This window comes from Erythrolamprus reginae, chromosome 2, assembly GCF_031021105.1.
Source record: "Erythrolamprus reginae isolate rEryReg1 chromosome 2, rEryReg1.hap1, whole genome shotgun sequence".
In the NCBI taxonomy this organism is placed as follows: domain Eukaryota; kingdom Metazoa; phylum Chordata; class Lepidosauria; order Squamata; family Dipsadidae; genus Erythrolamprus; species Erythrolamprus reginae.
Window position 1 is genome coordinate 94,451,288 of NC_091951.1, and position 14,915 is coordinate 94,466,202.

Sequence of the window (14,915 nt, forward strand, 5' to 3'; positions counted from 1 at the left end):
ACGTGACGTCAAAGCTCCGCTCCCGGAATCTCTTGGTGGGATTCCCCATTCGGGTTCGGTTCGGGTTCGGACGAATTTTGTGTAAAGTTCGTCCGAACTTGTCGAACACGAACACCGTTGGGTTCGCCCATCACTACAGAATTAATTGAAATCCACAAGTCTTACAGTCTTGCCAAGTTGAAGACCCCTGCAAAAGCTAAAGAAAATATGCTGGCATGGAATGGAAGAAGCAAGATCAAGATACACACACACACACACACATACTAGGGCGAACAAAGCTAATCCTAACCCTTTGTTCGTCCTAGCACAAAGCCAAAAGCACCAGCCTGAAGATGATGTGTGAAACCTCATAGAAAGGTCACTAGGATTCTCTGAAACCTACGTGGGAAGAAACCCAAATATGCCAAGACCTTCATATACAGTGATCCCCCGGGTATTGCGATCCCGATCATTGCGAAACGGCTATATGGCGATTTTTCAACCCGGAAGTCAAAACACCATCTGCGCATGCGCGTCCTTTTTCTCTATGGTCACGCATGCGTAGATGGCGCCCGGCAGATCAGCTGCTGGGCGGCTTCCCTGGGTCTTCCCCCTCTTGCTGGCGGGAGGGCGAGCGGCGGGCATCAGCGAGGAGTTTCCCCACCGCCCACGCAAACTCCTCGCTGCTGCCGCGCCCGCCACTTGTCTTGTCCGCCGCCTGCCTGCCCGCGCGCCCGCCGCTCGCCCGCCCTTCGCCCGCCCACGCCCTTCGCTCGCGCCGCTTCCCAGCTGAGTCCTGAAGCGAATTGGCTTCAGGACTCAGCTGGGGAGCGGCGTGAGTGAGCGGTGCGAGCGAGCGGCTTGTCCGCCGCCTGCCTGCCCGCGCGCCCCGCCGCTCGCCCGCCCTTCGCCCGCCCACGCCGCTCGCTCGCGCCGCTTCCCAGCTGAGTCCTGAAGCGAATTGGCTTCAGGACTCAGCTGGGAAGCGGCGCGAGCGAACGGCGTGGGCGGGCGAAGGGCGGGCGAGCGGCAGCGAGGAGTTTGCGTGGGCGGTGGGGAAACCCCAATCTTCGGCTCCTTGCTGCTGCTGCGGAAGTAAAAACACCATCTGCGCATGCGCAGATGGTGTTTTTACTTCCGCAGTGCTACTTCGCGAAAAACCGGTCATTGCGAGGGGTCCTGGAACGGAACCCTCGCAATGATCGGAGGACCACTGTATATGAGAATGTGACTAGTTTATAAAGGGTAAAAAATTGGAGGGAACAGTGTTCTTTCCTGGAAAAAAATGGCATTCCTCTTGTGAAGGCTTCTCTCCTCTGCATTTTGGAAACCTTTTAGCAAGCAGTTTTTAAAAAGCAGCTTGAATAATGTCTTTATGAGCTTTGCTTGGAAGAGAGATGGCTCTGAGCTCCTGCTTAGATGCTCCCTGCCCAGATGGAGTCTTTGGATTGTTTATTGAGACAGTCCAAGCTACAATATTGCATTGCCTTGAGAGAGAGAAAAAAACCCTCTGCAGCATCAAGGAAAAATATTTTGCTTTGTTTTTAAATCTGAATATTAGGAAGCATAGTTTTGGTTGGCCTCAGGTCAATGCTTGTATATTTTACAGCTATTGTGTTTTGTTTTATGGACTCTTGTGATATATCGTTCTAAATTGGGTTTATGACTGTTGCATGTTCCTTTGGGATAATTGCCATTCTGAAAGGTGTTGATATTTCTAAAGAACCCGAGACGCGTGCATTGATTATAAGAGAATGTTTCATGCCTAAGAGGGGGAAAATGCCTTTACTTGAGCACTGTAGAATAGCTGTCTCTGCTTTTAGTCTAGCACATTAAGTATTATAGAATACAACTTTTGCAGTGGTGGGTTTCAAAAAATTTTGGACAGCGGTCCTGTGGGTGTGGCTTGGTGGGAGTGGTATGGCTTACTGGGCAAGGCTTGGTAGACATGATAGGGAAAGGATACTGTAAAATTTGCATTTCCTCCCAATCAGCTGGGATTTGGGAGGCAGAGAGTAGATGGGGGCAGGTCCAATCAGAGGTGGTATTTACCGATTCTCCAAAGTACTCGTCAAAGTGAAGAAAAAGTAAAGAATTTTCATCCAAATTCAACATTTTACCCCTAGACTATCCATGGTCGACCTCTCCAGATTCCTAAGAGGGCAGTAAGGGGCATGCATAAGCGCACTAGCGTGCCTTCCATCCCAAGTCCTACTGTCTCTCCTATATCTCCTATATCTTCTCTTCTATCCCCCTAACTTTTCTTCTATTCCCTCATTGATATATCCTATTCCTATATTTTCTCTTCTGTTCTTTCCTTGATATACAGTAGTACCTCGTGATACGAACCCCTCGTCTTACGAACTTTTCAAGATACGAACCCGGGGTTGGGAATTTTTTTGCCTCTTCTTATGAACTTTTTTCGCCTTACGAACCCGCCGCTACAAACGCCGAACCTGGAAGTTCGGCAAAAGTTCGGGCTTGGGAGAACACCGAGAAGCGCCACCGCCTGTCTGTCACCTTCCGAAACAGCCGGGGGGCTTCTCGACGTTCTCCCAAATGCCGAACCTGAAAGTTCAGCAAAAGTTTGGGTTCGGCGTTTAGGTTTGGGAGAACGCTGAGAAGTGCTGCCACCCAGTTGTCACCTTTGCAGAAGAGCCATGGAGCTGTTGGCCAGTCGGGAGGCTCAAACAGAGGTGAGGAATCCCAATAGGGAATTCAAGGGGCGGAGCTTTGACGTCACGAAGACATCCATCCTGGAGTCCATGTTTCGGCCAGTCAGGAAGGACATCTCCGTGACGTCAAAGCTCCGCCCCTGGGATTCCCCACCTCCGTTTGAGCCTCCCAACCGGCTGACAGCTCCACGGTTCTTTTGCGAAGGTAACAGTCGGACGATGGCGCTTCTTGGTGTTCTCCTGAACTCGAACGCTGAACCTGAACTTTTGCCGAACTTCCAGGTTCAGCGTTCAGGAGAACGCCGTGAAGCCCCCCGGCTGTTTTGGAAAGTGACAGCCGGGTGGCGGTGCCCTGCGGAATGCCGTTTTTGCGATATTTTTTTCCGGTTTGCACGCATTAATCGGTTTTACATTGTTTCCTATGGGAAACATTGAACTTTTCACCTTACGAACCTCCTCCCGGAACCAATTAAGTTTTTAAGACAAGTTATCACTGTATTTTATTTGAGTGTATCCTCCATAACCTTCATTGTGTGTTATTGTGTTTTTGGACTAACTAACTAACTAACTAACTAACTAACTAACTAACTAAATAAATAAATAAATAAATAAATAAATAAATAAATAAATAAATAAATAAATTTCACAACCACCAAATTAAAGTGAATGAGCTTGCATAAGTAGTGGTAAGCCAGTATAATGGCTAGATCTATGGTCTATAATTTCTTGCTAGCAAATGAACTTAAATTTCTTATGACATACATTAATGTTGAGTCTTTCACCAGGTTGAGTGGATAATTCTACAGTATAGGATAGCAGAAAAATATGTCATAGACATAGAGTGTTCCATACAGCTGCACAACAGCATAAGGAATCACAGATCTTTCCTTTAGCCATGGTATAAGTGAGCCAGAATTGACTATCATCCATATCCACATTCAATTCTTAGGCTGAAGCCATCAAAGGCCTTATTGTTTCCTACTTAGGCTGGAATCATACCAGTTTATGGCCTTGTAACTATTACCAAATAATTATTTTTAGCAAGTCAATTTTGGGAGAAATATGCCGGGCTCAGTTGTTTGTTTGGTGCTACCCAGCTCCAGGCTGACTGTGGAAGATAAAAGCACTGTTTGATACATTTCTTTCTTCTCCAATCATATTTATATTGTTAGGACCCTGCGAGGCATTAAACCTATCAAGGCAATAGCATTAACTCAAAAATTAAAATAACATGTTAGCCCGCTTCAAACCTCATCAATTAATCAATTTGGCCTCGAGCTTTGGACTTTGAACATGAGATTTCTGAAGAGGGGCTTCTCCATCGCACTCCATATGCCACTGATTGTAATTTATTTACTTTTCATTTGTACGTAGAAGCGCTGCACTGCATCGCACTGACACCAGAAGTAAAATGAACCCATAAAAGTAACGAAAGGCAAGGTTTTCCAATAGCTTGAGCATTTAATTAAGAAAGATCAGAGCTGCATATAGAAGATGTTTATGGAAATCATAAATTTTTAATTAATGTCTTTTCACAGCCGAACTGCCAAGTAAGGATGCTGAAAATGTTTTGCTACTTAATAAGCTGGGAGAACGATATAGCTAGTTTCCCATGTGAAAGAGCAGAGTTAAAACGAGTCCTTGGTCCTGACTGCAATTCATACTATCTCTTTAGGGACTCAGGCTATTTCTTCTCCTTCATTTCAGAGACTGGCTGATGCGGCAGAGAAGTTTCAGAAGGCCCATCGATGGCAAGACAACATTAAGGTAAGCTTGTAAATCTTTTGAGTTCTTCTGATCTCCTTGTCTTGGTCTCCTTTTTTCTATTCCTTTGGTTTGACATGATCTTCAATAAACTAACATATAGTAGTATCCCTCTACTTACAACAGTTCATTTAGTGAGCGTTCAAAGTTACAACGGCACTGAAAAAAGAGACATATGACTGTATTTTACACTTATGGCCATTTCAGCATTCCCATGGTCACATGATCAAAATTCAGATGCTTGGCAAGTAGTTCATATTTATGACCATTGTAGTGTCCAGCAGTCACATGATTCCCTTTTGTGACCTTCTGACAAGCCATGTCAATGGGGAAGCCACATTCACTTAATCAAGTTTTACTAAACTTTAACAAATCCAATGATTCACTTAACAACTGTGGCAAGAAAAGGCATAAAATAGAGCAAATTCACTTAGCAACATAAATTTCGGGCTCATTTGTGGTCGCACCTGCATTGAGCTAAAATTTCTATTCTGGCCGAGAAACATAGAAACATAGAAGACTGACAGCAGAAAAAGACCTCATGGTCCATCTAGTCTGCCCTTATACTATTTCCTGTATTTTATCTTACAATGGATATATGTTTATCCCAGGCATGTTTAAATTCAGTTACTGTGCATTTACCAACCACGTCTGCTGGAAGTTTGTTCCAAGGATCTACTACTCTTTCAGTAAAATAATATTTTCTCATGTTGCTTTTGATCTTTCCCCCAACTAACTTCAGATTGTGTCCCCTTGTTCTTGTGTTCACTTTCCTATTAAAAACATCTCCCTCCTGGACCTTATTTAACCCTTTAACATATTTAAATGTTTCGATCATGTCCCCACTTTTCCTTCTGTCCTCCAGACTATACAGATTGAGTTCATTAAGTCTTTCCTGATACATTTTATGCTTAAGACCTTCCACCATTCTTGTAGCCCGTCTTTGGACCCGTTCAATTTTGTCAATATCTTTTTGTAGGTGAGGTCTGCTGGCAATTGCAGTCCCAATACACTAGGAAGATATTTGGTTTGGATAAGTTGGTCTAATATGTATTTTATCAAACATCCTTCTCACAAATTTCTCCATAAAAAAAAAAGCAGGCATCTTAGGCCATTAACTCATTTCTTGTTACATCTCCACACAAGAGGTAGGACTAAACTGACGTAAGATTGTCCTTATTTCAGATCCTAAACCAGGGTTCCTCAAACTTTTAAAACAGGAGGCCAATTCAGGGTCCCTCAGACTGTTGAGGGCCGGACCAGCTGTGTGAGCATAGCCAATTTAGCAGTCCATTAAACAATACACACAAATTAAACTTTAATTTGTCTTGCTCCTGGAGGTGGAAAGCAGGTTAGTAAAGGGATGTGACTGTCTTTTGTGGGTGGGGTGATAAGGGACTTCTCTCTCTCTCTCTTCCTCTCTCTCTCTCTCTCTCTCTCTCTCTGTGTGTGTGTGTGTGTCCATGTGTGGCTCCCTCCCTCCCTCTCTGTCTCTCTTTCTGGTGGCCAGTGAAGTTGAAAACAGGCCCTGTTGTGTCTACAGGACAGTTTAATATGGGTACCCGCCCCTATTCCTTGGGTGGAAAAATACAGAAACTGGATTGGTTGGCTCAGCCTGGCAGCAAGGATATAAATAGCTGCCAGGCACTGCCATGTTGTTGTTGTATTACTTGTTCCAGTAGTAGCCGTTGCCTATAACTTCGTTCTAATAAATCGTTCAATGGTTCCCACACTACACTGTCTCATTCCTGCACTGATATAACAGGCCCATTTATGGCCTCCTTGGCCTCCACAAGGCAGGTGGGGGCCCGGTGACTAGGTGAGGCAATGTGGGCCGGGCAGCCTTATGGTCCCATGTGGGATGGATTAATGGCTTCAGGTGTCAGTAGTTTGAGGACTCCTGTCCTGAAACTATACTTGTACCTGCCTACAAATAAGGGTATGATCTATCATTGTGGCTGAAGATACACCAAAAATTAGAATATTTTACAGGATCCAGACTTTTAACATTATTCCACCATAGTTGCGCACATGGTTTCTCATATCTCATGTTTCTTTGCTCATTATTTCCCATTATCTTTCTTTTCTTTTCTCCTATGCTACTCCGATAACGTTCTAGCACTCTGATTTCCAAAAGCAAACTCCCTTTTATCAAATTCATGTGCAGATGTCCTGGTTCTGGTCATTCATTCATTCATTCATTCATTCATTCATTCAAATGTATTCAGCCACCTATCTCACAGAAAGTGATTTGGGGTAGCATACAAAAATCCAATTTAAAAAAATAGAAATATACAGAAGTCTGTCAGGCTGAAGCCAGAATGCTTGAAGGTTTTGGCCTGCCACATTATGCTATGTTCTTTTGGAATGTTTCTTGCTGTGGGAAGAGGGGAGGGGCAATTACAGAAGGAGTTAGAGATAGACAAAATAAATTCCTTTTAGAGTTTCAAGGCCATCCTTTGTCCTGCACTGGACCAGAAGAAGATGGGTGCGTACGGACCTAGTGGCAGAAGATTAGTGGTCTATATGACGAACGTGCGGGTGTAGGACGGGAGAATGAACTGTAACCTGGAAGTAGGTGTTAGTTGAAACATTGACAAAGTCATTATCCAAAACCATTATATAATAATGGTTTAAAAGCATTTAAAACTGTAAAAACTCAACTGAGGTTCCTAGTTCTCTTAGTTCTCAGAGCCTCCCAGCTGTAATGAAAGTGAATAATGTCATTTTGAACTCATTTTTAGTATTACCTCTGCTCACACGTGCATGAAATAAGACAATTCAAAAGACTGAAGGCGAAGGTCGAGGTAATGGTTAAAGAGTTGTTTTCAGATTGCCATGGAGAACTCCTTGCCGTTTTGCCATCTCAGCAGTCTAAGAGGAATTTGTGTGGGTTGCCCTGCAGAAAACGTCCAGAATGATGATTCTTAAACCAAAGAGAACAGCATGAGCCCGGCATTTTTTAAAATGTGTGTTCACCTTTTCCTTAGGATTTGATGCACTGTCATTCCAGTGGAGGTAGGCTTTGGAGGAGGAAAGAGCCATTGAAAAGGATGCCAATCAAATGTTGCTGCTTTAATGATTGCATTTGAGTTTGTAATTATGGCACCACTGCCAGGAAATGGAAATTTCAGCCAAATAAAACCCAAGAAAAGCGATCTTCTTTTCCTTTCAGGAAGAGGATTAGAAATAATAATTCCAAGCCAGTCAATCCACACTTGCTAATCATCCACTATAGAGGCATAAGGGTAAGGAATATTTCTTGATGCAAGCTGTTTTTGTTCATACTATAAAACGTAGCCCCATGATATTCTCCAAATGTATTTAATTATTTATTGAATTTTCCTCACCATCCAATAGCCAAAGCTCTCTGGGCACTTCAGAAATTAATGGGGGAGGCCATAAAGTATACAGATATAATAAAACTTAATATAAAACATTACACAAATAAAGCAATCTCAGAATGAATCCAAAATAAACAGCTGGGGAGGCTAATAGGAGTGGAAGAATCTAAATGATGCTAATAACTTTTAAAGCGAAATATTAAAAGGCTAAGCAGCCTGGGAGAATAAAAATGTCTCCACTTGACCCACTGTAGACCATCATCTGAACTTTTCCAAGAACAGAAGGGCATACCTTAATCCAGGTAGCACCATTGATTATTATTTCTTAATCATCTGGCAGAGGTACTTAGAAAGCAACCTCAAAAAATTACTTTAGAGTCCATGTTGCTCTATAAAGGAGTGATACTCTTCCAGGTACCTGAAGTTGTTTATAATTTAACAGTTAACACTTTTTGAAAAGGCCGATTGGGAATCATGGATAAGCATTAGGAAAATAAGTCATGGAAGCTTAATATATGAATAAAAGGGGAAGCGTGATGAACTTTTTCATTATATTGTTACAATAAAACTACCTTCGTAAAGTTAATTTGTGTTCATTTCTGTGTATGGATTTTTAAGGGCATGTACATTAAGACTATACTCAAGGCAAACTGTTTAGGTACACCACCGACGATACTTCTAGCCTTCAAAAAGAACTTGACCATGTATCTCAATGGTCTGATAACTGGCAACTTCAAATCTCAACCAACAAATGTTCTGTCTTACACATTGGCAAAACGAATCCAAACACAAAATATAAACTTGGAAGGCATGATCTTGTAGACAACCCTCACTCTGTTAAAAACCTTTGGAGTGCCAGAGCCAATTATTACAACATTGTCAAAAAGGCAATAATTGTTAACCTAATAGTAACCAAATGTTAACCTAATCTTGCATAGCTTCTTCTCTGGCAATATTACACTGTTAACCAGAGTATGCAAAACATTTGCCAGACCAATCCTCGAATACAGCTCACTCATCTGGAACCTGCACTGCATATCGGACATTAATACAATTGAGAGAGTCCAGAAATATTTCACAAGAAGAGTCCTCCATTCTGTTTGCAATAGAATACCTTATTCCACCAGACCTGAAATTTTGGGCTTAGAAAACTTAGAGCTATGAAGCCTTTGCTCTCATCTAAATGTAGTTCATAAAATCATCTGCCAGTGTTCTACCTGTCAATGAATACTTCAGCTTCAACTGCAACAACAATTGAGTACACAATAGATTCAAACTCAATGTAAACCGCTCAAAACTCGACTTCAGAAAATACGACTTCAGCAACAGAGTAATCAATGCCTGGAAAGTACTACCTGACTCTGTGGTTTCTTCCCCAAACCCCCAAAAGACTATCTACAGTTGACCTCACCCCATTCCTAAGAGGTTTGAAAGGGGCATGAATAAGCATACCATTGTGCCTACTGTCCCTGTCCCATACTTTACCTATACTTTTGTTTATGTTTATATCTGTTATCTTGTACATGTTTTGACAATAAATAAGGAAGGAAGGAAGGAAGAAGGGAGGGAAGGAAGGAAGGAAGGAAGGAAGGTCTTCTGGACCAGTAAAATTGTGCAAAGCAGATCTTAAGTTTCATATTCTTTATCATTTGTTTCAATTCTTTTGCATACTTTCCTGGTCAGGTGGGTGCCTGATTTGAAGTGGCTCCAAGCTTATTGTGGGATACATAATTAAATGTCATTTGCAATTCTCTTCTAATAATCGTGATGCATGAATGTGCATTACACAAAATGACCGTTCTCATGGGAGACAATTGTCGTGCATTTAAATTGATAATTTTTTGCAATGAGATGTATCAGTTGGGAAATCCAAACCTGTGTTGAGCTGAGGGGTGGGTAATTGTTAAGTCCTTATTTTGTTTCTATTTACTTAGCTTTATTTTAGAATCTGCCCACGTAAGCAATCAACCTTTAAATCTATAGCCCAGTACAAAATTTTTAAAAAACTGATTGCAACTTATTTATGAACAAAGACATCCCTTTCAGACAATTAACATAAAATTCCAAGAGAAAAGGTTTAGCCACAGCTTTACTAATTTTTATCTTCTCTAGATGAATCCTGCTGTTACCAGGCCTTTTCCTTGGCTACCTCTTAATATGAAAAGCCCTGATAGAAACATAGAAACATAGAAGACTGACGGCAGAAAAAGACTTCATGATCCATCTAGTCTGCCCTTATACTATTTTCTGTATTTTATCTTAGGATGGATATATGTTTATCCCAGGCATGTTTAAATTCAGTTACTGTGGATTTACCAACCACGTCTGCTGGAAGTTTGTTCCAAGGATCTACTACTCTTTCAGTAAAATAATATTTTTTCATGTTGCCTTTGATCTTTCCCCCAACTAACCTCAGATTGTGTCCCCTTGTTCTTGTGTTCACTTTCCTATTAAAAACACTTCCCTCCTGAAACTTATTTAACCCTTTAACATATTTAAATGTTTCAATCATGTCCCCCCTTTTCCTTCTGTCCTCCAGACTATACAGATTGAGTTCATTAAGTCTTTCCTGATAAGTTTTATGCTTAAGACCTTCCACCATTTTTGTAGCCCGTCTTTGGACCTGTTCAATTTTGTCAATATCTTTTTGTAGGTGAGGTCTCCAGAACTGAACACAGTATTCCAAATGTGGTCATTGATTATTGATCCATCATGAATATGGCAAAATGTGGAATGGTATAAATGATATAAAAGTTATACCCGAAAATGTGTAATGCTGCGGTGGCCTAGAGGTGGAGTTCTTGCCTCGCAATCAGGAGGCTGTGAGTTCAATCCTGAGTAGCAGCAAATATTTCTCTCTCAGGACACAATGAGAAAATATCAGCTGCGAACTCTGCATTGGCGATAGGAAGGGCATCCAGCCAGTAAAGACTCAGCTCCATTCAGTTGCCCCGACTCCACCCTGATGCAAGGGATTATGGGGTCATTAAAAGACAATGAATATGGCAAAATATGGCCCCAAATACATAATAGAATCAAGTGGTATTCAGCCGTTTTATAGTGGAAATTGTGGCTGTTAGGAACTGTTCTGTTTATAAAATTCAGTCATGGATCTCTACATACTTGAAATTCAAGGCTATTATTTTATGCAACTAATTGTGAAATTATCATAGCCCACAACATCTTGTGCTATAATGAATTAGCTGGTCTTTAAGGGTACTCAAAGACTGTTTTGAGTGCAACAGATTGAACACAACAGCAACTAGCTTCTGGCACTATATTCTGCTGCATGGATAAAGCATAAGCTGACTTTAATATCCATTGGATTCAAGTGGTAATTTCTCCTACATATCTGATGCAGGAAGCATGTGGATGTACCATATGCCTCTCAGAGTTTATAGCATTTTTGTTTACAAATATGCTTTAGAAGGTTTCTTTGTTCTTTCTTTATTTACATAGGTTTATTCAGTCATTCTGGAGAAATTTTCCCACAATAACCATGTGAGATTTTTGGGAGGTGAGGTAACAGTTCCAAAAGAAAATGGTTTGGCATCTCAGAAAAAGCAGAAAATTTAATATCTTAGATACAAGCATTTTCAAAAAGGTGAATAGGGTTTGAAAACAAAATAATGTTTAGGCAATTAGGCAATCTAATGTACAGTGATACCTCTACTTACGAACTTAATTCGTTCCGTGACCAGGTTCTTAAGTAGAAAAGTTTGTAAGAAGAAGCAATTTTTCCCATAGGAATCAATATAAAACCAAATAATGCGAGCGATTGGGGAAACCACAGGGAGGGCGGAGACCCTGTTTCCTCCCAGGAGATTCCTAGAGAGGCCCCGTGTAGGCTTCTCCCCACCTTTTCCAGCCCTGTTTCCTCCCAGGAGATTCCTAGAGAGGCCCCACAGAGGCTTCTCCCTGTTTTTTCCGGCCCTGTTTCTTCCCAGGAGATTCCTAGAGAAGCCCCGCAGAGGCTTCTCCCTGCCTTTTCTGGTTACAGTTTCAGAGGCTCAGGTTTGTAAGTGGAAAATGGTTCTTGAGAAGTGGCAAAAAAATCTTGAACACCCGGTTCTTATCTAGAAAAGTTCGTAAGTAGAGGTGTTCTTAGGTAGAAGTACCATTGTACTCTGGAGTATAAATTTAGCTGGAGTGCTAATTGCAAATCCACAACAGGCTGTGAAATGTTTTAGGCTAGCCCCAAATAGGGTAGACAATAGGACACCCTTATGGATAGATTTTAGTTGTGACAATGCTTCTAACCTAGATAGCATCCTTCTAATACTGTGGAATGCACTTATAAGTAGAATCAAAGTCTGTTCTGGCAAAGATTAAATGAAGTTACTGCCTTTTTATTTGGTTGATTGGGTGATGGGATTATTTCCTATAGAGATGGAGACAGAGAGGTATATACCGTAGATAGGAATAAGTGATTGGAGGGAGCAACTACTGAAGGTCAGTGAAAAAAGTCTTATGGGAAGAAAAATATTTCCCCATCACTCTTCTCCCATCGCACTAGGCAATCTGCACTGCCTGCCTGTCCACTTTCTTCACTAAGACACATTTCTTTCTTTAAAGGGAGTTAATGTGACATTCCGTTTACTTCTTTCAAGGATCTAAGGGCAAGCGCTGAGTGCTGCTAAAGGCTGTTGTTATAACTTTACGCCTGAGTGAGCCTGAGACCTAAGACTCCACTAGAGTATCATTTGTGAAAAGACAAAGGAGTGAAACACACGCTGAATGGCAATGGCTACCCCATGGAGGATTCAAATGCCGCAGTGGAAATTTCTACAACTGAGAGAGGTAGAGCAAGAAAGGAGAGTCAGTTATTGAGTGGGGAGGGGAAGCAGAGGATAGAAAAAAGAAAGGAAGACAAGAACCCCCAGTGGACATGACTGCTGACCTCCAGATATATAATAGCAATAGCACTTAGACTTATATACAGCTTTACAGTGCTTTACAACCCTCTCTAAGCAGTTTACACAGAGTCAATATATTGCCCCCAACAATCTGGGTCCTCATTTTTACCCATCTCGGAAGGATGGAATGCTGAGTCAACCTTCAGCCTGAAGAAATTCGAACTGACATGTTGCAGGTAGCCGGCAGTCAGCAGAAGTAGCCTGCAGAACTGCATCCTAACCACTCATTCTAACCAATGCATTACCACAGCTCTTACAAATGGAAGACACCTGGTACGGTAGGGGAAGACTGCCATTTAGATGGTCTTCAGAAATATATTGTACTAAAGAGATCTGAAGCTAAGTAATGTTGATTTTCACATGGCCCTTCAATTTGGCCATTCTCTCTTCCCCTGATCTTAAGTGAGAGTTGTGACAATCGCTTTTTAAGGCAAAGACAGAGAATGCAGATATGTGGATTCCTCTGAAGAGCGGTATGAAACTAACTTTTTCATTGAGGTATCATTCTATTTCTGGTGATTAAAGATTTCTTACAGCTCTGCGGTAAGAGATTCGGTGCACCTTTCAGAATGGAATCAGTTTAATTTATTTAATTCTGTGTCACCTTGTTGTTCCTATATCAAAAACATAAGCCTTACTGAATTCTACTGAATTTACTACCGTCATACCGCCTTAGCATTCCATAGTCTTCACTATATTGGAGGTTGTAGAAGATGGAATAATATCTCCCAACATCAATTGTGAATGGGATAGTTTTAATTAAGTCAGTATAGCTGTCTTGAGACATGGTGGCACAGTGATTAGTATTGCAGGATAATTCTGCTGACAGCCAGGGGTTCGATCCTCATCGGCTCAAGGTTACTGATCCTTCTATCCTTCCAAGGTCAGTTAAATGAGGACCCAGATTGCTGGGGGTAATATGTTGACTCTGTAAGCTGCTTAGAGAGGCCTGTAAAGCTTATATGGAGCTGTATAAAAGTTGAAGCGCTATTTCTTTTGTTCCCTTACAAGTCAGAATAAACTATAATTTCTGGGCAATGTTACAGGGTTTTCATTTAATGCTTTTGTGAGATCCAAGTGAAGGGTGTCAAATTGGATTTCTTTGAGGGCCAGATCAGCATTGTAGTTCTCCTCTGTGGGCCAGGAGTGGGGGAGGCAGGCAGGGAGATGGACAGATTCCTCCTGCAGCACCCTGCTGACCAAAATGGTCATTAGGGGAGACAGGGGGGGGAGATGGACAGATTCCTCCTGCAGCACCCTGCTGACCAAAATGGTCATTGGGGGAGACAGGGGGGGAGATGGACAGATTCCTCCTGCAGCACCCTGCTGACCAAAATGGCCATTGGGGGGTCCATGCACAGTCCCCCTGCATCCTGTTTTCACCCTCCATGGCTTCCTGCAGCACTCTATTTTCGGCCTGTTTTCATCCAGCAGAGTGCTGCAGCAGGCCCTGGAGGGTGAAAATGAGGCATGTGGGTGCTGCACACAGTCCATTTTAGCTGGTAGAGGCACTGCGTGCCGGCTGTTTGATATTTTTCTTTTAGTATGTTGTTTGTTATTGTTTATTTTATTTATTATTTTATTTATTAGATTTGTATGCCGCCCCTCTCCGAAGACTCGGGGCGGCTCACAACAGTAATAAAAACAATATAGCAGTGGAACAAATTTAATATTAAAAAACATATAAAACCCTAACATTATTTTTTTTAAAAAAACCCAAACAGCACATTCATACCAAACATAAAACAAAGTATATTAAAAAAAAGCCTGGGGGAAAGGTGTCTCAATTCCCTCATGCCTGGCGGTATAAGTCAGTCTTGAGTAGTTTACGAAAGACAGGGAGGGTGGGGGCAGTTCTAATCTCCAGGGGGAGTTGGTTCCAGAGGGCCGGGGCCGCCATAGAGAAGGCTCTTCCCCTGGGGCCTGCCAAACGACATTGTTTAGTCGACGGGACCCGGAGAAGGCCAACTCTGTGGGACCTTATCGGTCGCTGGGATTCGTGCGGTAGCAGGCGGTTCCGGAGGTACTCTGGTCCAATGCCATGTAGGACTTTAAAGGTCATGACCAACACTTTGAATTGTGACCGGAAACTGATTGGCAGCCAATGCAAGCCACGGAGTGTTGAAGAAACGTGGGCGAATCTTGGAAGCCCCACAATGGCTCTCGCGGCTGCGTTCTGCACGATCTGAAGTTTCCGAACACTTTGTTTTATACTGTATTATTTATTTTGTACACCA

The 14,915-nt window shown here is 42.1% G+C and overlaps 1 protein-coding gene across 1 annotated transcript in view; it reads left to right on the plus strand.

The window, feature by feature from the left end:
- Positions 1-14,915, plus strand: part of CACNA2D2 (calcium voltage-gated channel auxiliary subunit alpha2delta 2) — a 731,412-nt gene that overhangs the window by 365,743 nt on the left and 350,754 nt on the right. Inside the window, exon 3 of the mRNA XM_070735804.1 lies at positions 4,362-4,421. Coding sequence (XP_070591905.1) covers positions 4,362-4,421 — 60 coding nt within the window. The remainder of the gene's footprint in view (positions 1-4,361; positions 4,422-14,915) is intronic.